Source organism: Pan troglodytes, chromosome 22 (genome assembly GCF_028858775.2).
Source record: "Pan troglodytes isolate AG18354 chromosome 22, NHGRI_mPanTro3-v2.0_pri, whole genome shotgun sequence".
NCBI lineage: Eukaryota > Metazoa > Chordata > Mammalia > Primates > Hominidae > Pan > Pan troglodytes.
In genome coordinates, this window is record NC_072420.2 from 39178341 (window position 1) to 39200145 (window position 21805).

At 40.5% G+C, this 21805-nt stretch overlaps 1 protein-coding gene across 8 annotated transcripts in view; it reads right to left on the bottom strand.

Moving 5' to 3' along the window:
- ERG (ETS transcription factor ERG) overlaps positions 1-21805 on the bottom strand; it is a 279268-nt gene that overhangs the window by 101871 nt on the left and 155592 nt on the right. For 3 of the 8 annotated variants that reach the window (XM_054675165.1, XM_024352426.2, XM_001170722.6), the window contains exon 1: positions 15133-15335. The exons of the other annotated variants lie outside the window; for them this stretch is intronic. In XM_054675165.1, the coding sequence (XP_054531140.1) occupies positions 15133-15150 (18 nt within the window). In that variant the 5' untranslated portion in view covers positions 15151-15335. Of the gene's footprint in view, positions 1-15132; positions 15336-21805 lie in introns of those variants that run through there. 8 annotated transcript variants of the gene reach the window in all.

Sequence of the window (21805 nt, forward strand, 5' to 3'; positions counted from 1 at the left end):
CTTGGGATTTTTGCTTAAAGAGTAGATTTTAGGTGGTCTTGCCCCACAAAAAAAGAATGTGTAACCATGTAAGATGATGGATATGTTAATTTGCCTTCACTATCAGAACCTTATCACCATCTTCATGTATATCAAAACATCACGTTGTACACCTTAAATATATAAAATAAAACTTTTAAAAAATAAATCAAAAAGTCATAGTTCAAACCACTCTTTTGGAAAAGTATGGATTTGTTAATATAAGTGGTATATAACAATTGTATATGCATCTGGGGAAAATGGACTCCATCTTTCATGATATAAAAAGCAATTCTCGGCCAGGCATGGTGGCTCACGCCTATAATCCCAGCACTTTGGGAGGCTGAGGCAGGTGGATCACGAGGTCAGGAGATTGAGACCATCCTGGCTAACACGGTGAAACCCTGTCTCTACTAAAAATACAAACAAACAAACAAACAAAAAATAGCCGGGCATGGTGGCACACGTCTGTAGTCCCAGCTACTCGGGAGGCTGAGGCAGGGGAATCTCTTGAACCCCGGGAGCGGGTGGAGGTTGCAGTGAGCCAAGATCGCGCCACTGCATTCCAGCCTGGGCGACAGAGTGAGACTCTGTCTCAAAAAAATAAAAAAAATTAAAAAAAAAGCAATTCTTTGTGATTTTAATATAGGGTGCCAGCCACATCACTGATTCATGCACTCACTCATGCATTTGTCATGCAGGAAGTTGTTCATTCATTTATGAAATGGACATTTACTGATAGCCTGCTTCTTAATAGGCACCATCAGCAGGACTGAAAGGTTACATGACGACAGCCACAGAACTTAAGGCATAGAATTTTAACAACGCATGTTTTGAGTTACTGGTCTTGACGCCTGGCTAATTTTTTGTATTTTAGTAGAGATGGGGTTTCACTGTGTTGCCCAGGTTGGTCGTGAACTCCTGAGCTCAGACAATCCACCCGCCTCAGCCTCCCAAAGTGCTGCAATCACATGTGTGAGCCACTGCGCCCGGTCGGGGTTCTATAGATTCTTAATCATGATTAACCAGCAATATGATAATTCAATAGATCCCTGCTCACCTCCCCTAAAGAATATGCCACTCTAAGTAGTTGGTTCTAAATAGCTTGACTTTTTAACCTCTAGATCCACTCCAGAGAACAGTGGTCTCTCCCCATTGCACAAACACATTCATTTATTTAACAGCATCACCCAAAGCATAAGAATGGGAGGAAACAATGAACGTCCTTCATTTCTCCAACTTTAAATTATCAAAGCTATTGATTTTCTGGGCTCACAAAAATGCAGTTGAGTTCAGCTGTTGAAAGTTTGGTAAACATGTCAGTTGAGCCACCAAATGGAATAACAATTGTAACTCTCTTATGTTTTCTCTACTGTCCTCAAAGGAATAGCATGAGAACAAAGAAATTAGCATACATTCAGGAGTTGCATAATGATGTTTTGGACAATGACAGACTGCAGATAGGACGAGGGTACCATAAGATTATAATGGAGCTGAAAAATCTCTATGGCCTAGTGACATACAGCTGTAGTAACACCATAGCACAATGCATTTCTCACATGTTTTTGGTGGTGCTGGTGTACAAACCTACTGTGTTGCCAGTTGTATAAAGTATAGCACATACAATTATGTACAGTACATAATAGTTGATAATGATAATAGTTGACTATGTTATTGGTTTACATATTTACTATACCATACTTTTCATCATTATTTTAGAGTGTACTTTTTCTATTTCCAAAAAAAAAAAAGTTAACTGTAAAACAGCCTCAGGCAGGTCCTTCAAGAAGGATTCCACAATAAGGCACTGTTATCGTAGGAGATGACAGCTCCACGCAGATTATTGTCCCTGCAGACCTTCCAGTGGCACAGGGACAAGATGTAGAGATGAAAAACAGTGATATTGATGATCCTGAACCTGTGTAGACCTACGCTAATGTATGCGTTTGTGTCTTCGTTTTTAATAAAAAGTTTAGAAAGTTAAAAAAATAATAGAACAAAGCTTATTGAGTAAGGATATAAAGAATGAAAATATTTCTGTACAACTGAACCACGTATTTGTGTTTCAAGCTAAGTGAGTACAAAAGAGTCGAAAAGTTTAAAAAATTAAGTTTAATAAGTAAAAAAAGTTATAGTAATCTAATATTAATTTACTATTGAAGAAAAATGTTTTAATAAATTTAGTGTAAATATACAGTGTTTTTTTTTTGTTTTTTTGTTTTTTTGTTTTGAGATGGAGTCTCGCTGTGTCGCCAGGCTAGAGTGCTGTGGCACAATCTCAGCTCACTGCAACCTCCAACTCCCTGGTTCAAGAGATTCTCCTGCCTCCGCCTCCCAAGTAGCTGGGATTACAGGCATGCGCCACCATGCCCGGCTAATTTTTGTATTTTTAGTAGAGATGGGGTTTCACTATGTTGGCCAGGATGGTCTCGATCTCCTGACCTCGTGATCCGCCCGCCTCGGCCTCCCAAAGTGCTGGGATTACAGGCATGAGCCACCGCACCTGGCCAATATACAGTGTTTATAAGTCTACAGTAGTAAATAGTGATGTCCTAGGCTTTCACATTCACTCACCACTCACTGATTCACCCAGATCCACAGCCACTTTCCATCCTGCAAGCTCCATTCATGCTAAGTGCCTTATACAGGTGTACAGGTGTACCATTTTTTTCCCTTCTTAATAATAATTATTATTATTATTTTGAGATGGAGTCTCGCTCTGTAGCCCAGGCTGGAGTGCAGAGGCATGATCTCAGCTCACAGCAACCTTTGCCTCCCAGGTTCAAGCAATTCTCCTGCCTCAGCCTCCTGAGTAGCTGGGACTACAGGCGCGTGCCACCATGCCTGGCTAATTTTTTATATTTTTAGTAGAGACGGGATTTCACTGTGTTAGCCAGGATGGTCTCCATCTCCTGACCTCGTGATCTGCCTGCCTCAGCCTCCCAAAGTGCTGGGATTACAGGTGTGAGCCACCGCACCTGGCCTCTACTGCATTATTACTATACCTTTTCCACATTTTGGTACATAAAAACCATTGTGTTAAGTGTCACAATTGCCTACAGTATTCAGCCTGGTCACATGCTGCACAGGTTTGTAGCCTAGGACCACAGGCTACACCTACAGCCTATAGCCTACGTGTGCAGCCGGCTATGCCATGTACATTTGTGTAAGTGCTCTTTGTGATGTTTGCACGATGAAATCATCTAACAACTCATTTCTCAGAACTGACCGGGCATGGTGATGCATGACTGTGTAGGGAAATACTTTCATCCCTTTAGAAGAAGCTATAAATAACCAGGTATAAATGCAGGATTCCTTTCCAAAGACAAATACTGGAAACAAACACAATCAAGGAAGATAATTGATTACTTCAGAAAACACAATTGAGATATGAGAGTAAATTAGATAAGAAGACTGTGACTAGGATAAGTAACCAATAACAGCCCATAACAGCTAACATTATTATTATTGTTGTTATTATTATGAGATGAGGTATTTTGCCAGGTTGCCCAGGCTGACCTCAGATACTGAGGCTCAAGAGATCCTTTGCTTTGGCTTTCTGGGAAGCTGAAACTACAGGCAGCTGCCAGCATGCCTGGTCTGCAATTTACATCTTTTGTACACTACAGCACGTTACTGTTCAAAGCACATACATGTATTAAGCTGTTTAATCCTTGCAACACTACCAAGAAGTAGGAGTTATTATCATGACTGACTCTCTTCTACAGATGAGGAAACGAGGCACAGGGAAGTGAAAGGCGTTGTGGGACAGGGACCTGCGGTCTGGATCTGCTTCATACAGAGAAACTGGGTTCTTAAGAAGGAACATGGGCCTTAATTTCTAAATTGTAACAAGTTCAGCCCTCACTCCTCTTTTTTTTTTTTTTTTTTCCCACTATCCTGGAAAAAAAAAGAAGTGGATAGAAAGGTACTAATAACAATGAGTTTAATTTCTCAAATTTTATTATTCTTTAAAAAGGATACATTGGTACAGGAGTAAAGACAAAAAAATCAAAAAAGAATCGAGTATTCAAAGACCCTTGATGGTGTAACATCAATTATTTTAATTTTGTTTTTAAAATTTTTATTTTCTAAACTCCTATAATAATTGTTTTTCAAATGGGGAAAAAGAACAAAGTTTTTATTACTGCCTTTCTTTCTACAATATATTATTCAATGGAGATACTGAACCTGTATTTGCTACAGGCTAAAGAAAATAAAACAATCCCTAGCCAGGCAAGGGAGATTTTCAGAGAGGATGCCAACAGGGTCCTATCCCATCAGGCATCCATGACAAATCTGTCTGCTGTCTGGTCCTGTAGCATCACCCAAATGTGGTTCAGGCAGCACTGGAAACAATACAGACTCAGGAGATCAGGGAAGTCATTTTGCAAAGAAGCAGAAGTGTCAGGAGGTAGCAACTGTAAGGATGAATGCTGGAGCTGTCTCATGGAGTTTCACAGAAAGGTAACAAGCTGCACAATGACTGTCTAGGGGCAACAGATACATAGGAGGAAAGCAGTCTTCATTCAAACAGGATACTGAGATTGACATAGTGTGTCTTCCAACAAGATAAGCAAAAGTATGTGAAGAAATGAGTCCCTAAAGGAAAATATCTCTTTGGGCAATTTCACTTCAATTCAATTTCATGTTAAATACAAAATACATATATTGAATATGTGGATAAAATCACTAGAATATATTCGTGCAATAACATCTACGTGAGACATGACAGCATCTCACCATGTCTGGCAGTGTCTCGGGGTCAAATGCAATCTCTGCCCCCCACCTGGCAGTCATCGGCACTTACGGAATAGGCCAGGCAGAAGGCTCTGTTAGATACTGCCTTCTTCCCTTCGCAATGCACTGTCCCAGATTTCCTGGGGTGAGAGAAGTGATTGTCTATGAGAGCTAGCCTGGAGTGAATGAAAACAGCATTTAAGAGGCTCAGCATTTTCTGATCGCCAAAGGGGGTACTTCAGCATGAGGTGACCCAGCAATGATTGGCTGCTGAGTTCTTTGAGTATTTTAGGGACCTGCAGGAGATCTGGGTGGAGCTGTGGGTTTCCGTGTGTACAGTGTGTAAACATCACCCTTTGGTGCTTCGCCAGTGCTTAAGGGGCTCCCAGGTGCTATTTATTTTGTTTAGTTTATTGTTCAGTGTTATTGTTTGTTGACTTGATCTATTTTTTTTTCTCCTACAAAGGGGCCAGTCTGCAAGGACACATCCTGTAGATGGCTAATTGATGATGCCCTATTGTTTAGTGTGTGTGCACTGTGGTTTTATTTGCTTCGGTTCAAAGGGCCTAAACAATGCATTCGTTGGAATTTAGTAACTGCTGTAAAATCAGCACAGAGAACAATCTATGAGCTGATATTTTTTTGTACCCAAATCTGGTAATCTCTGCTTGACTAAAGAAAGCAAAATCTAAAATGACCTTTCAACTAACCATAGAAAAGGCCTTCCATTGAATCTCAAAGAGACTTATTTTTCTACCAAATATAAAAACATTCGAATTATGCATCATTTTCCATGATTCAAAGGAGACAGAGGTGCCTACGGGGCATGTTACTCATAGACAAGTCTATTCTAGTCTAATCACGTCCCCTTAAAAATCACCAAGTAGACGACACCGAGGATGAGAACGAGGGACTGAAATCATTACTTTAGAAACTTTACATTTTTACCTGTTTCAAGACAGAATTCTCCTAGAAAATCTGGAGCAACAAGCTTATTCCCCTTGGAGAGGAGATAACGAATAATGCACCACGCATTCGGAGAGAGGAAGTTTCCACTGGGAGCCCTTCCTGCATCAGTGCGTCTCTGGTTGGGCTGGCTATCTGTGTAGGAAGTGAACGCAGGAAGTATCTGTCTACAAACCCTTTATCCTCAAGGTAATTGCTGTAGCAGCATTTTACTGTTTACCAAAGCAGTAAACATGTGATCTAAAAAAAGATGTTTTCCATCTCCAGAAGAACAAGGCTTTAAAAAATGTATACATGTGCTTATTTTGTAACCAGCTTATCAAAATTGGTTACAATAGGCATGGGCTTTCAACAGTGAGTCCATGAAAACAGCTCTTGGGATGGACAGAAGTACCCTCACAGGGATGTACAAGAAACAAAGAAGCGGCTTCCTTCACTAGAATGCTATCCTAGCAACACACATTTTATGTCTTTTCTCCTAAGACCGGCTTAACCAAGTTCATACTGTTTGGCTTACAAAGAAGGTAAAGTCAACAAAACTATCTATGTTAATTCAGGTTGGTAGAATGAGTAATTCACAAAGTCCAATAACTCATAAAAGTCACTTACATTTGACCTTGGACAATATTCTTATTTTTACGTGAATATAAATATGCTTCCAGTTTAGGAGTTCACACAAGACAAAGTGAAAAGTTAGAACTCAAAAGGAGATGTGTAGTGGCTGCTTTTGCTGACTTTTGCCTGGCGTAGGCCAAGCCTCCTGGTCCGTCTTTTCCTTTGTTTCTTTATTCCAGATCAAGCTTACAAACCTGCACCGTCCCAGATTTCCCGGGGTAAGAGAAGTGATTGTCTAGGAGAGGCAGCTTGGAATGAATAAAAACAGGTCCAGGAAGGATCCCTCAGCATTTAAGAGGCTCAGGAGGGGTCCCCCTCGTCATCCTTGTTGTCCTTTGTGTTTTTCAAGCCGCCTTCCAGGTGGATAGCGATTGCAATGAGAGAGAAAGAGTATGGAAGGAGAATAAGAAGAATAGGGAGATGCAGAAGGTAACAACGCCCTGAATGTCTCCTTCCAGGACCTGCTGTGCATAGTGTCAGGTGAACTCACCAGCAAGCATTTCCCAGCCCTGTTTTAAGCAATCTCCAATGCAGATCAGGTGCTCATGAATAATTGGGAGCTCACTGTGTCTGTCAGAGTTCTTACTTTATAATGAAGAGATAAAAACATGTTCATCACAGGAAAATGGACAAATTGGCTACTTGGAAACAAAATTCAATTCACAAACTGTTGTAGAAATTGAAAAAAAAAAGGTGGGGGGAAATGCTTTTCATAGATTCCCTGATTTTAGTCTTAGAAGAAAAATGTATTTGGCTTGAATGAATAGTAAAATTAACTAACTTTGATTGAGGAGCATATGTGTGCCATATACAGTTCTGGGCTCTTGCGACTTGGTGAATCTCACTATAACCCTGTGAAGTGGGAACTATCTACTCTACCCATTTCACCGATGGAAAAGCCTATCTCCTGTGAGGCTGTGGCTTGCCAAAGGTGAAATGGCCAGGAAGTAGAACAGCCAGGGTGTGAACCCCAAAAGCCAGGTGGGAGCCCATTTCCCCTGCCCACTGCACAAGACCCCTCCCCGGTTTGAAGATCCGATAGGGGCACTGCTGTTAGCTCCCCCTGCGTCCTGGCAGCAGCACAGTCAGCAGATGGTCACTGTGGAGAAGGCGGAGCTGACCACCTCCATTTTCCTATAAGGGAGCTAGGGCCAGGAGAGGTGCGTTCACCTGGGTAAGTCCTGCAGCATCAAACTAAAGCTCCAGGCCACCCTCTCCCAGACGGGCCTCTTTCCACTTCCCCTTGCCAGCAGCTATATCTAAGCCTCCCATCCGTTGCACGGAAGATAAGGCCAATCCCTTTTCCACAGAGGCTATTTTAAGGATGCCACGAAGAAATACAGAGTACCAAGTGCCTCCCTGGGCCAAAGATAAAAGTGGGCTGTGCTCTCCGGATTCAACCTTCATGTTTTTGATGCTCTCTGGAAGGTCAGGGAAGGCACACATATCATATGGATCCAAAGAGGACTACGCAATGCAAAACCACATACTTTTTTTTTCTTTTTAACTTGGAGCAATGTCTTGGGACATCTACCTCAAATTGAGACACAAACTAATTGTGTTGACAGATTCTAAAGTGTTGTTTCAACAGTTTCTTCTTCCTCAAAGGTGAGCATCATGTGCACACTGTCAAAATTAAAAAAAAAAAAAAAAAAGACCCAATAAAACCCGATGAAACCCAAAGGGCATGGAGATGAGAAACTCACTGCTGGCTGATGATCTGAATGAATGGCCTTGGGGGGAATGTGAATGTGGAGGTAGCAGAAGGGTCCTGTCTTCAGTGCTGATTCTGTATCAATACTTGGTAAATTAAAAAAAAAAACAAAAAACCAGCAAGGGAGATTTTAAATCATCAAGGCAGAAGGATTTAAAAAGTGGAATGTGTTAAATGCAAGAGTGCGGGATCTTTGCATAAAGTTATTATATTTTCAAAAATTCAACAAGCATTGTTTTTACCAAACGTGTTTAAAGTAACAGCCCTGAGGTTAATGTTATGATTGGATTCTGATGTGGCACTTTAAAAATAAATCATTTTGCTTGGCCTTAGCATTTCTTTTCAAAATGTCTCTGTACTTATCTGTGTACAACAGCAGATTACCGTTCTTCCCAGAGTTTAATTCCATGAACACCCTGCTGAAAGACTTGTTAAGGCCTTATGGAAAACTCTGACCTGCGTGTTCATTATTGACGCCCAAGACGAGTGCAAGGAAGTTGATACTTGGGATGAGGAAATTTAAATCAGCAGCTGATCTGGAATCTGGAAGCACTGCCCCTTGGATCTTGCCAAATATGGAAAGAATTCTTGTCACTGAGCAAATATAGAATTCAGTGCTAGAGTTTTACCTCTTGAATTTTCTAGAACTTTGTTTTGATTAGCCACCTAGAGTATAAGAATTGCTGCCTATGGGATTTTTCCCAGAAGAGTAGATAACATAAAGTAAGCAGCGATAATAATTTTCATTATCCAATTATTTCATGTGTCTCCATAACACTTAATACATCATGTTTCTCTGCACAGTAATTCACTATGTACAGCTAGGGTGAATAGCAGGAAAAAAGAGATCAGATGATAAAGAGAAGGGAGACAGATTTGTGTGACTTGTATAAGTTACTTCGCCTCTCTAATCCTTTTGTCCTTATCTGTAAGAAAGCAGCAGTACCCAGGGTGCTGTGAGGATCACATGAGACATTATGAGAGTTTAGCACAGGACTTGGCACATAACAAGCAGTTATTAGGATGATGTTAGTTTGGATTATGAATTCAAGATACTACAGCTACATTTTTTATACTTTCTTAAACATCAATTTAAGTCAATTTTAATTAACGTTATTTTACTAGGAGAAATGTCTCTAAAAACATAAGAATTCTATTTGAAGTCTACAATGATAATTACATTACTCTGATAACTTCCTCTTTATGATTTCAAATAATTAAAATTAAAGTTTATGTTTTCAACAAGTGCTTATTGAACCTCTACTCTTTGCCAGTCACTGTTGAGGACACAGAAGAAATGGATAAGATATCACTAAAAACAGCTTCTGCGATATCAGTGGGTATACATAAATTATTCACACTCAACAACAAACACAAGCAAAGCTGGGAGAATATGCTGACAGGAAAGAAAATGAAGAGTGGGAGAGTGGACAGATGGGAATTGATGTTAAATTTTATAAAACATGTCTTGGCCAAGCTCAGTAGGGGAAATATGTGGAAAGTAAGCTAGACCAAACAGGGAATAAAAGTATAAATAAGAAAAAAAATCCAGAGGTCACAGTGGACCACTAGGCAAAATGGGTTCACAGCAAACAAACAAAAAAATGTAATGAAATACTAAAATTAAAGAAGTACAAATAAAAATGAGATTCTGTTCTTATCTGTCAGAATGGCAAAGATTCAAAGAGTAAAATATTCAGAGTTGTTATGGGTGTAGTGTGGAACTCGTCTCATATGTGGCTAGAAAAAGGGAGAACTGGTATAATCCTTCCAGAGAATAATCTGGTAATTATTTTTTAAATTGGCAAATATTTAAATTTGGCAAAGACTTAAAAAATATATATACCCATTGGCTCAATAATTCCTTTCTAGGCACCAATACTAATAAAAAGTATTCAAAAAATTAAATAGATGGTGTACTGCAATATAATGAGTGAAACATCGCAAGCAGCATCACTTTATACACTAGGATATTGGTTATAAAATGGTAATACATATTTTAGATAGAATATAATGAAACAAAAATTTTGCTTATCAAAAAATGTTAGTAACATGGGAAAATGCTTGTAAAACAATGCTAACTGAGAAGAGCAGGACAGGTAGGTAGATACAAGGCCAAACAGAGACACACGGTGGAGAGACATATCCCAATTGTTAGGAATTTGCTGTGGTTGGTTAGGATCTGAACAATTTATACTGACTTTGTGATGACTTTTAAACATTTTCTCTACCATAAGAATTTTTTATGTTTATAATTTATGCTAAAGAACAAGATGTATTTTTTGTAACTCAGGAGTAAAGAGGAGAGTAGGGTATTCCAGGGTGCTGTTCCTGCCCTAACCAGGAGCACGATGCAGTCATAGGCCTCTGCCCTCCTCCAGCAGCCTCGGCTCAGAACAGGACGAAGCCAACCCTCTCTGACCAGCACCACCTCGGGCGACCCCTGGACGCTCCACCTGCCCCTGTGTGTGGTACCTGCCCTGCTACACCTTTAACAAGCACCCCTGCAAGCTCCCTCCTCCTTCCTTCCCTGTCCTGTGGCTGCCCAGACCCAGATGTACCCTGCCTGGGTGTGGGAGGCCGCACATCAGAGCAGTCTGTGGCTGTGGGCTTCACAGCTGAAGCTGGGCCGTGGGAAATGTTGACACGAGTGAGTGCAGAGCCTGAAAGACAATACGGTAGAAAAGGTTACATCCGCGGGGGGGCGTCTGATGGCATCTGCCATTTATTGAGGATGGGTGCGAGACAGGGTAGCCATTATGATCCCATTTTACAGGTGAGGAAACTGAGATCAGACAGGCTAGCTACCTTGCCCAGGGTCACAACAGGAAGGAAGCAAATGCAAGTGTGTCTGCGGCCACGTAAGGTGAGAGAAGTGCTATCAGGGGTGGTGGTCTGACAGAATCCCCAGGCCAGGGAGCGTTGTCCTCTATCCTGTGGGGTCAAAGGAGGGGATAAGAAGGCTCTCCTTGAGGTAGCTCCAAAGAAAAGACCCCGCCAGAGCACAGTGTGCTACCAAACGCTGGAACAGCCTGGAGACTGCCCCTGTCTCTTCTCTGAGGTTTCGCATTTCAGAGAAACTCTCATCCGTCTGGCTTCCCCATGGCCCTTACTCTGTGATTCTCTTATGTATCAGCTGTTAAACCAATAAATCCGCCAAATTGTTGGGATGCCTATAATGGCTTTGGGTCTCCACTCCCACAGAGGGAATCTTATTCTAAAGTTCTAAATGTATCAGTCATATTTTCCTGAAGACAACAGAAATGGTTGTTTCATTTACTTATTTTTATGTATGCTTTTCCAAGAGTTGTTAACCTGTGTTTGTGTTTAAATAAAGATCTGTTTTGCAAAACAAAAACTTTATGAGATAATCACTTATAAACGTAGATAATTAAGAAATGGTTCAGGCTCAGCACATTGTCTGAGAGCATTGCAGTCCTACACTGTATTTCATGGGGAAAGAAAAGCCCACAGATGGAGCCATTCTCAATCCTGCTTTCCAGGGTCACTGAGTCAGGGTGCCTGGCATGCATGGGTGCATGCACACACAGGCAGAGGGCCAGGGAGAACTGTGCTGTGTCCACAGAGGGCAGCCTGGATCACAGAGCTGACCAAGAACGGAAGCAGCAAGTTGTTTTAAAGTAGTTGCCTGTAAAGCCACTTTTCGGCAAGGACAGATACTCAGAGCATGCTCTGAAATGACTTATGCACAGCAGGGCAGCGGCATTTTGCCCCTGGCCTTCCTTCCATTCTCCCGGAATCTCCCTAAAGTAACAAGGACTGACGCAATTTGTATTTCACTTAGCCAACAGGTTGATGAAAAATCATAAATCTGTAGCTATTAAACACATTAATCACATCCATCAAAATTCTGTGAGGAGTTAACTTTCTTCATATAACTCTTAGTCTTAATAAGTTTCCCTCACATGTGATAGCACACGTTGAAGAAGTGCAAATGTGCAGACGTGGCATATATAATGCAAGCTTTATGTCTTTAAATTAATAAAATTGAGTCCTATCAGGTCGTGTTTCAATTACCATCAAACCTTCCAACATCTGTTAATTCAAAAAAAGTAACTTCTTTAGGGAAGTCATGGAAATAGCACTAGGGTGCCCTCAGGTCTCCACCAAGCCTTGTTAGTAACTTTCCATGTCCTGTCTGATTTTTAAGATGCTTTCCCCTGATGCTGCTGCCGGCTGCTGGCTCTCTCCACATCCTTCAATGTCAGATCTCTGTGATGATGGAAAATCCCCCACATTCCCTTTTTACACATTAAGTATCTTTCTAGGATCAGAACTTGCAACCTGGGGTTCATGTTCTCCTTAAAAGGTCCGGGGAGAGAACTGTATTTCTGTTGTAATTCTATGTATTTCTTTTTAGGCACCTGAAAGTATTATTCTGAGAAAGGACTGTAGGCTTCATTAGACTTCCCAAATTGCAGATGGCATTTAAAAAAAAGGAATCAGGAAAGTCTTTGGGAAATTAGGCTAAAGCTCCTAACTGAAGCACAATCGAGTTTTCAGTGCAACAGCAGGATCCCTGCAGTCTGTAGCAAACACTGAGCTGTTTGTGGGGACAGTGGGGCCGGTGAGGTTCAGCACCTCTCAATATTGTCAGATGTCACCAATGTCCGAGGGAAGCACCAAAACCAATCCGTGAATTGTCTGCAAACCATCAGCTTTGTTGCTTCCAAGTCTTTACTAGAACTCTTAAGCTGATCTTAAAATTCACAGACACTTAGAGATAAATGAACACTCTCACATAAGTTCCCAAAATTCCTTTACTTCTTCCAATTGAAACATTTTGTTCCCAATTTCAAGTTACCAAGGGAAAATGATGGTAAGAATCACAAAGACTGGATACGAATATTTAGCTTTTCATAGTGTCTCATAGGGTCTTACAAATGTTAATGCAAAAAAATAACAACTCCATTCAAATGCAGAAAACCAACTTAAAAAATTCAGAGCATCTGATACCTAATCGACTAATTGATTTATTTACTGAAACAACAAAAAAACAGAGTGCATTGAGACTGGAAATTGCCTCTATGGGGGGCTGTTTCCTAATTCCAGTGGACGGCCATAATTTTCCCTATGCTAACTTGGGCTTTGCACTAACGTAATTGAAACTGTAGTCAACAGACTCAGGACCTCCTTTTTCCACTCTATAAACAAGGCTGTAAAATCATCTCATTACTTTACCCAGGAAATCTAACAGAAACATGTCTTAAAGGAAGTCACCTATAAAGAGGGCCTATTTTAACAGAAGATTAAAAAAAAATTCACCTGTAGTCATTCTAAGGGTTCACTTGGGTACATACAATAAACACATAATGCAACGTAATAAATGTTAAATCAAGCATAGTATCTTAGACAAGTGTAAACTATTATTTCCAAAAAAGTGTTCAGAAAATCCCAAAATATTCAAACTTTCAAAATAGCTTCATGTATTCATAAATGTATACTTCAAATTAAACAGTATAACACATTTGGATGTTTTGCAAAATGTACCTACCTTCTAAAGGATGGTCTGTTATTTCAATGTCCTTTTTAATGCACTGAGTTTTTTGGGAAAAAAAACACATAAGATCATACCCAAGCTATTCAAGATTTACACAGAATATTTGATTTAACATGCATGTGAATAAGGATGAAAATAAGAACAAAAAAAGATAACATTTTGGGTCACAAAATCAAGTAATTTCTACTCATGTAGCTACAAGTAGGGCACATTAACTCTCAATTTTATAATTCCTGTCTATAGGAGCCATATTTCAGCAGATTCCAATCCTTGAAGCCAAAGAAAGAAAAGTATAAGGTGAAAGTTCTTGGTACATAGATTTTTAATATATTATTGAACACACCTTGAGAAATAAAAGCTGAACTTCTGAAACACAGTTTCTATGGTACATAGGAGTCAAATCTTCTAATACAAACATTTCAAATTATGAAAATACCAAACCAAAGAGTATTTTTGAAAATGGCTTGGCCCAATTCTGGGCAAACTTCCATTTTCTTATGCACTTTCCAACAAACTAAAAGCCTCATGAAAACACCACCAAATGCTTCTCACCTCCATGCAGCAAAACTAAAGACATGCAACAAACACAATTTTCTTTTCCCTCCACTCAGCATCTGCTTTTGTTGCTGATTTTTCACATTTCTACAAATGTCACGAAGGCATGGTGGCCTTTAAAACAACTGAACAGACCCCCATTCAAGACTGCATGCCCCTTGACTTGTAGTCACCATTAAATTGGCTTCATTTCCAGGAATCAGGCCATATTTAGGACTGGACCTGTGCAGATTTACCTCCACATTAATCTCTACATGCTATCTACTAAAAACTTAGGCAAGGAAATGCATCAGACCAAACACCCCAGAGCACAGAGAACCGACCGGCCATTGCTTTCCAATCTCCGCAAACCTAACCATTGCTGGAAGAAATCTTACTCACAGTGCACAGACAGTAGGTATTTTATTGAAGATAAACATATAGTGGAACAAACCAAATTACCCCCATTTGAGTGACGTGAACACTCAGTTCTCAGCGTGGATGTCCCACAAATCAAGTCAACATTTGCGTCCCATTACCAGCAGCCACTTGCCGAGTATCTCTTCGCTTCCACTGGGACTGCCTGGCATCCCTGATGCTAAGGAGCCACTGAAGAGCCTCCAAATGTCTGACATTCACAAACGCATCTTTTGCTTTGACCCGACCCTTCAACCTCTCCGAGTCTGCTGCCTTTTCTCAGACACACATCCAGGCACCGTTAGGGATAGTTAGAGAATCTGAAAATTCAGAAGCGCTCCGAAAAGCCTTTCCAAAAGTAATCCACAGCACTCAACAGTGAATTTAGAAACCCCAATTTTTTTCTGAGTTTGAAGTTTTTAAGCCTTGCGGATGGTTGGAGTAGGAAAAAGGAAATTTACTAGGCAGTGCAAAGGAAATCTTGTTGTCCTCTATTGTGGCAGTGGGGGTGTTGCCCAACCCTAACTTATCTGCCTTGATAAAGGAAACCAAAGAAAAGAGTAACAAGAACAAGATTTTGTCAAATTAAAAGGAACCCTTTCCTTACCTTAATAGTGCTGGCCATAATGCAATCAAGTTTATTGATCGTTAATAAATGTTAATAATAATTATTGCTTCTCTCTGACCAGAAAGTAGTTTTGATGAGGTTGTTTAGAGCGGATGAGATTGTGCTAAGTCTGGGAAATGAAGTCAGCCAATGGCAGGAAGAGGTTTCTATTGGTCCTGGCTGTCCAGCCCAAAGAAACAGGATATTTGGGAGTGGAGAGATAAGAGACCCTGAAAACAATGTTGTTTTTCTTGATGATATGCAGCCAGGAGATTTTTTTTTTAATTAAAAAAAGAAAAGGCATCAATTGGGACGGGGACTGCCACAGCAGGTGTGACCGGTGTGCCGCCGTGTGACACACTGCACTGAGACCAAGGCAGGATGCAGATGCGATGGGACTCCGCATGGCTTCACACGGGCTGCAAGCACCTTGGAGCCAAGGCGTTGAGGGCACCCCACTGCCCTGGGTGTCAGCCCTTCGCAGCCCAATTCTTCGCAGAATTACTAGGACAGAGGACTTGAGCTCCTTTCTCCTAAAAGGAAACTTTGCAGGTGGAGTTTATTTCATGTTAATAGATGGCCATGTTCGGTAACAGCCATTGCCTGGCTGATTTTTAACAACCTATATTTATTCAACATTTCATATAAGTGTTCCAGAACAGTTTCATTTTCTCCTTCCAAATACCTGCACTTTTTATTTGCTCTGCAACAAAGTTGTTGAAAACGCAAGGACTCTAGGCTTACAGTAAACACGAAAAATAAAGAGGAAAAATAAACCTTCCTAAGTCTTGTTTTCAAGTATTTATTAAAACCCAAATAACTGAAGTGACTACAAATGTCCCGGAATATCAGTGAGCTGGTATCACTCTGACAGACGTCCATGTTGCAGACAACAGATCCTCATAGAACTTTTGGCTACCCAGAGATGCCATGTGAGGGCCCCATTACATGTTTAAAATCCAAGCTATAAGTTCAGGGTCACAGGTCTGTTTTCTCCTCGAAGGAAGTACAGCGAATGCAGGCCTGAACATTCCTTAGAGGGTTTCAGGACTTTAATTACTCATTTTCAGGAAATTGCTTGGAAGAAACATTTTGCTTTGAATCTAGCTACAGGAACGCAGGACCCATAAAGAGGTGTGGTCTCAATAGGGGACCCCAAGAACACAATAGACTAAATCCTGAGTCATCTGACAATTCCTGGTTGCAGAGCTGGACGTTTAGTAAATGGATTTCACTCAGACTTTAGGCCGGCATGTGTCAGAGTTCTGTCCACCAGCCCAGGTCATTCTGGCTTTTATTATATACCTCTGATTTATCACCTCATGTTAGGATAAAAGAAGGAGGAGAAGGAGAAAGATAAGGGGGGAAGGGGGAGGAAGGAGAGGAGGAGGAGGAGAGAGGGAAGAGGGCAAGAAAAAATGGAAGGAGAAGGAGAAAGGAAGGACAGAAGAGAGAGAGAAAGGAAGGAGGATGGGAGGAAGGAGGGAGGAAGGAAGGAGAAAGGGAGGGAGGGAGGGAAAGAAAGAAGGAAAAGAAAAGAAAGACAGTATATTGTAAGAAAATCATTCTGTGGAAATCAGAACCTAAGTTCTCAGCACCTACATTATGAGGGGGTGTTGATTTCCGCTCTTTTCATCTCTGAACAATGAATAAGATGGCGGGCTGATTAAAATTCTGTTTCCCCGAAAATTTCAAAGTCCTGAGCTGTTTTATCTGGGCAGCTTCCACTAGAATTCTGGAGTGCGGAGGAGAAAAGCTCTCTCAGCTTCCCTGAGTGTCCTTGCTTTTTGTTCTCTCCTAAGAAGCATCAATGTAAAATGTTAACTGTGGCCCCCACAACACGTGGCACCAAACACCAGCTTTAAATAAGATGAACGCTTTGCTAATGAAATAGCCACGGAAGAAAATCCTGTGTGGTCCCGCCTCACCCACGCCTCTTGGTTGCTAATCCAGCCCTCAGTTGTTCCCTGCAGCAGGAAAGATCAGCATTTCTACTGGGACCTAATGCTTCAGTGATGATTTGGCCTTAACTCCCTGGTTCTTGCCTAATGCAAATCAAACTGTGAAGAGTGGGATTTCTTACCTCTCTATTTTGAAATAATTTCCAACTTACAGAAAAGCCACAAGATAATATACAAAACTCCTAATACCCTTCGCCTGGTTAACTCTGATTGTCTACTGGTGCCAATGTACATCATTTTCTCTGCTTTCTCTCACACATGCTCTCTCTCTCTCAATCTCTGTCTCTCTCTCCCATATTTATTTATGTATAACATACATGCATGCATATATCCATCGTTTTCTAACTAATAAAAATATTGTTTTATAAGAGACAAATTTATTTATTGGATACTAAAAAAGAGAAAAACAGATGCTATTATTTGATCAATATTCGATCCATAAGTTTCACTGCGTCTAATTTTGGAAATGCATACAAACATAAAAAGTGATCTAATAAAAAGTTAATTTGGGGATACTGAGTGGTAAATTCTGTTCCAACATTTTACAAAGGAAACTCCTCCTCATTTCTAATGACAAAATGTTTGATTGATTCCTGTTGTCTTCAAAGAGAATAATTCTTGATGTTTCAAATGGCATCATAGCATCCAAGCCTGGTAATCTCTGACTATTTAATGTAAAGTGTTTTAAAAAAAAAAAACTCTGGCTCTTGATAGGACAAGGCACATCTTTTTTTTTTTTTTTTTTTTGGGGGGGGACGGAATCTTGCTGTCACCCAGGCTGGAGTGCAGTGGCGCGATCTCGGCTCACTGCAAGCTCCGCCTCCCGGGTTCACGCCATTCTCCTGCCTCAGCCTCCCGAGTAGCTGGGACTACAGGTGCCCACCACCACACCTGGCTAATTTTTTGTATTTTTAGTAGAGACAGGTTTTCACCATGTTGGCCAGGATGGTCTCGATCTCTTGAGCTTGTGATCCACCCGCCTCGGCCTCCCAAAGTGCTGGGATTACAGGCGTGAGCCACCACGCCCGGCCAATAACCTTTTGTAATAGTCAAAAAATAAAAAATAAAAAAAAGGCAAAGTAAAAATATTGACAGCTATATCTTATAATACCAGTGGCAGAGAAGCTTTTTGTTTTTTCCCCTCTTCTTCTTTGGTTCACTTATATTTTCAAAACATAAATTTGTAATAAACATAAATTATATCCTAATATAAAAATATGTAAGTAACATGCAATGTTGTACATTTTTGTAAATATCTGAAAAATACAGGCATGTTCTGTAAAAAGTGCAGCCCACAATACTTGTAGGTGTCAAACCTTTTAGCATGCCCAAATGCCTGTCCTTTTTTAAATGTCTACAGCAAGCATAGAGCTCTTTTTTTTTTTCATTTTACTAAGAAAACCCAGAAACACTCAAGAGTTTTGTGGAGGCCATCTATGCGGCATTAATCCATTCAGGTGATATTAATGGCCTTTTCCTGCCAGGAACTCCAGTGGGCACTCAGGAAGCCAGGATTACAGGGCTCTAGCCAGTCACCGCATGTCTCAGCATTCGGGAAGCCTATCTCAGTCTCCTCAAATTCTGCACACATAAAACTTCAGAGCCTGGGAGCGACCCATGAAACGCAGGTTTTTAAGGACAAAACAATAGGACAAAAGTGCTGTATATTGTCCTTAAGATGACACATGAATTTAAAATGCATAGTGTTTGGATTATTCATGAGAGCCCCGCAAGAACGATGTCCCAGGGGTTTTTGCCAGGAACATGCCTGAGATTGTAGATAAGAATCAAGCATCTGGGGCTGCCGCACAATGGAAAACTCCAGCACTCCATGGAACTTTTCCATCTGCAGCAGTCGGAGGATTTGCCTGAGAACATACGCGGCATGAAGACACTCTCAGCCCTCAAGGGCACCCAGTCAGCGCTGTTTAAGGACGGTTTTTCTGTTCACAGCATACTTCATGATTACAGCTTCACTCCATTGGATACAACTACGTGAGTATGTGTGTATGAGTGTGTGAGTGTGTGTATGAGGGTGTGTGTGTGGGGGGGTAGGGGAGTGCCATATCCCCCAGCAGCACATTAAGAAATAATCCAATTACAATTTAAATAACCATTGTTTCAACACTTTCTCTAAGTGGTGAATGTATTCTTCAGTCTCTTGGTTGATCTGAACTAATAGAAACCAAGGAAACTGTTATCACATACCAAATCCTCAACTTCTCAACACCAAGTTGCAATTTCCTTAATACTGAAGCACACGTCAGTTTAGTTCTATAAGCTCCCATGGAGCAATGATTTCAATAAACACAATTTCATAAGCATCCCACACGTTCTCAAGTTTAGGCCAATTTTGCTCTTACTCAACTCCATATGACTTTAAAAATGCAGGAATATTAAAACCATTATCAAGGACTCCAAATAGGTCAATGTATTATCTGTGGTTTTAAGAAAGAAACCTAAGAGGAGAGTAATTATTTTGTCACCATTATTTAGTTTAAAATAATATTGTTCCAATTATTAGGCTTCTCTATATAATTTGGAAACCATTAAATGAGTTTCAACTTCTTTGTCCATATAACTGGGTATATCTGAGCATAGATGCTACAGACATCACGTTGCCATTGGTGCCCATAAGGCTTGGTATGCCCACAGGGCATATAATTAAGATTCACAACCCAAATGTCCAACAATGATAGACTGGATTAAGAAAATGTGGCACATATACACCATGGAATACTATGCAGCCGTAAAAAATGATGAGTTCGTGTCCTTTGTAGGGACATGGATGAAATTGGAAATCATCATTCTCAGTAAACTATCGCAAGAACAAAAAACCAAACACCGCATATTCTCACTCATAGGTGGGAATTGAACAATGAGATCACATGGACACAGGAAGGGGAATATCACACTCTGGGGACTGTGGTGGGGTGGGGGGAGGAGGGAGGGATAGCATTGGGAGATATACCTAATGCTAGATGACGAGTTAGTGGGTGCAGCGCACCAGCATGGCACATGTATACATATGTAACTAACCTGCACGTTGTGCACATGTACCCTAAAACTTAAAGTATAATAAAAAAAAAAAAGAAAAAAAAAAAAAAAAAAAAGATTCACAAAAGCATCTGACTGGCATCCCACTCTACCCCCGACTCAGATCCAAAGTATCCCTTCCCAGGTACTGTCCCCTGTCACCATCCTTGGCCAAACTGAGAATTTATCCTAGGTTGTTGAAATTAATTTTGATTTTGATTCTAGTCAGAGTTTTAAATGATTTTTTAAGAAGTGTGTCAATCTCACCTATAAGATACTAAACAGCATCACTTATTTTTGTCTTAATCTATCACTATTTTATGAATTATTTTTAAAGAAAATACAGATTACTTCTTAAAGAAAGATCATAAGTGGCACTATAATAGCATTCAATTGACAGAAATTGATGTAGAAGCCTGCATTAATAATTTTTCCTGCTACTTTCTAAAGTTGGCTTTTAGTTTTCGGTTGAGGTGGGCTTTAATTCAGCATCACCTCATTTGATGATTTATTTACTAATTTATTTCCATCACAAATGGAATCAGAAATGAAGCGAAGGCAAAAAATCTTTGCCACAAATTCATTTATATTTGCATGAGTATCACCAGGCTACCTGCGGATGCAATGAAGCCCTATACCCGTGCCTGAAGTCAGGAGCACAGGACACTGGGAGTCTGTCTCAGCACAGTAACTGCTTCATGGTACGCTCCACATGGTATCCTCTCCACCCGAGCCCTCCTCATCCCTTGCCCCCTCTCCACACCTCACCCTCTCCACACCTCACCCTCTCCACACTGTATTATCTCCCACTGCAAGCAACGCAGAGGACACAGAGGTGCAGCTGAAGTGAAGGCAGGCCAGTTATTTTCCAATTCACTCTTATGAAAATGTGTTAAATCCTGTTCAATGCACCGACCTGAACTGAAACGATGATGTCAGTAAATTTGTTGTTGTCATCTGATGCCCACACAGATCTCAGCACATGTTTTGGGAAAGGCTGCAGTGTTCAAGGAGTACTAGAAATGTTCTTTCTGAGTGGACTGGCCATGATAAGCCAAAGAATATTATAGCCGATAGGGATAAATCATGGTTTTCCCACTGCGCGGTTGCCTGGTGGAGATTATTCCAGCCTTTATTTACAGCTACAAAAATAATCCTGCCTCAAGGATTTTAGGAAGCAACCACCTCCTGCCTAAAGAACTACATTGCATTGTTGACTTGCCAGCTAGAAACCAGACATGAGTCGTGCAGGGAAGTTCCCTTTGAACGGCTTGAATTGTTGTCACTAGAGGGTGCTAAATGCCCCTCAAAAAGGCCTTTAGAGCGAATACTAGTGTGCCTAATTCTTGATTTAAATTCCTTGAACTGACATTATTTTACAAAGTGGTCTCATTTTTTCCTTGTTAAAATTAAGATCTAACATTTATAATGCAGAAGTGGTGTTTTTTTTGAAAAATTTGAATTGTTCATTATTATAGAAGATAAAGAAATACACGTTTTAGGAGCAAACATGAATTACACAGATCTGAATATAAGATTAAAGGCATAAATCTGGGGGGGTGAGATTTGTCCATGGAAATTGTATAACTGTTTTATGCCACTGTTAATGATTTTAAAGCCTGAAAAATTTTCCACTTTACAATAATTTCAGATTGTTCAATATGTTCCCAAATGTG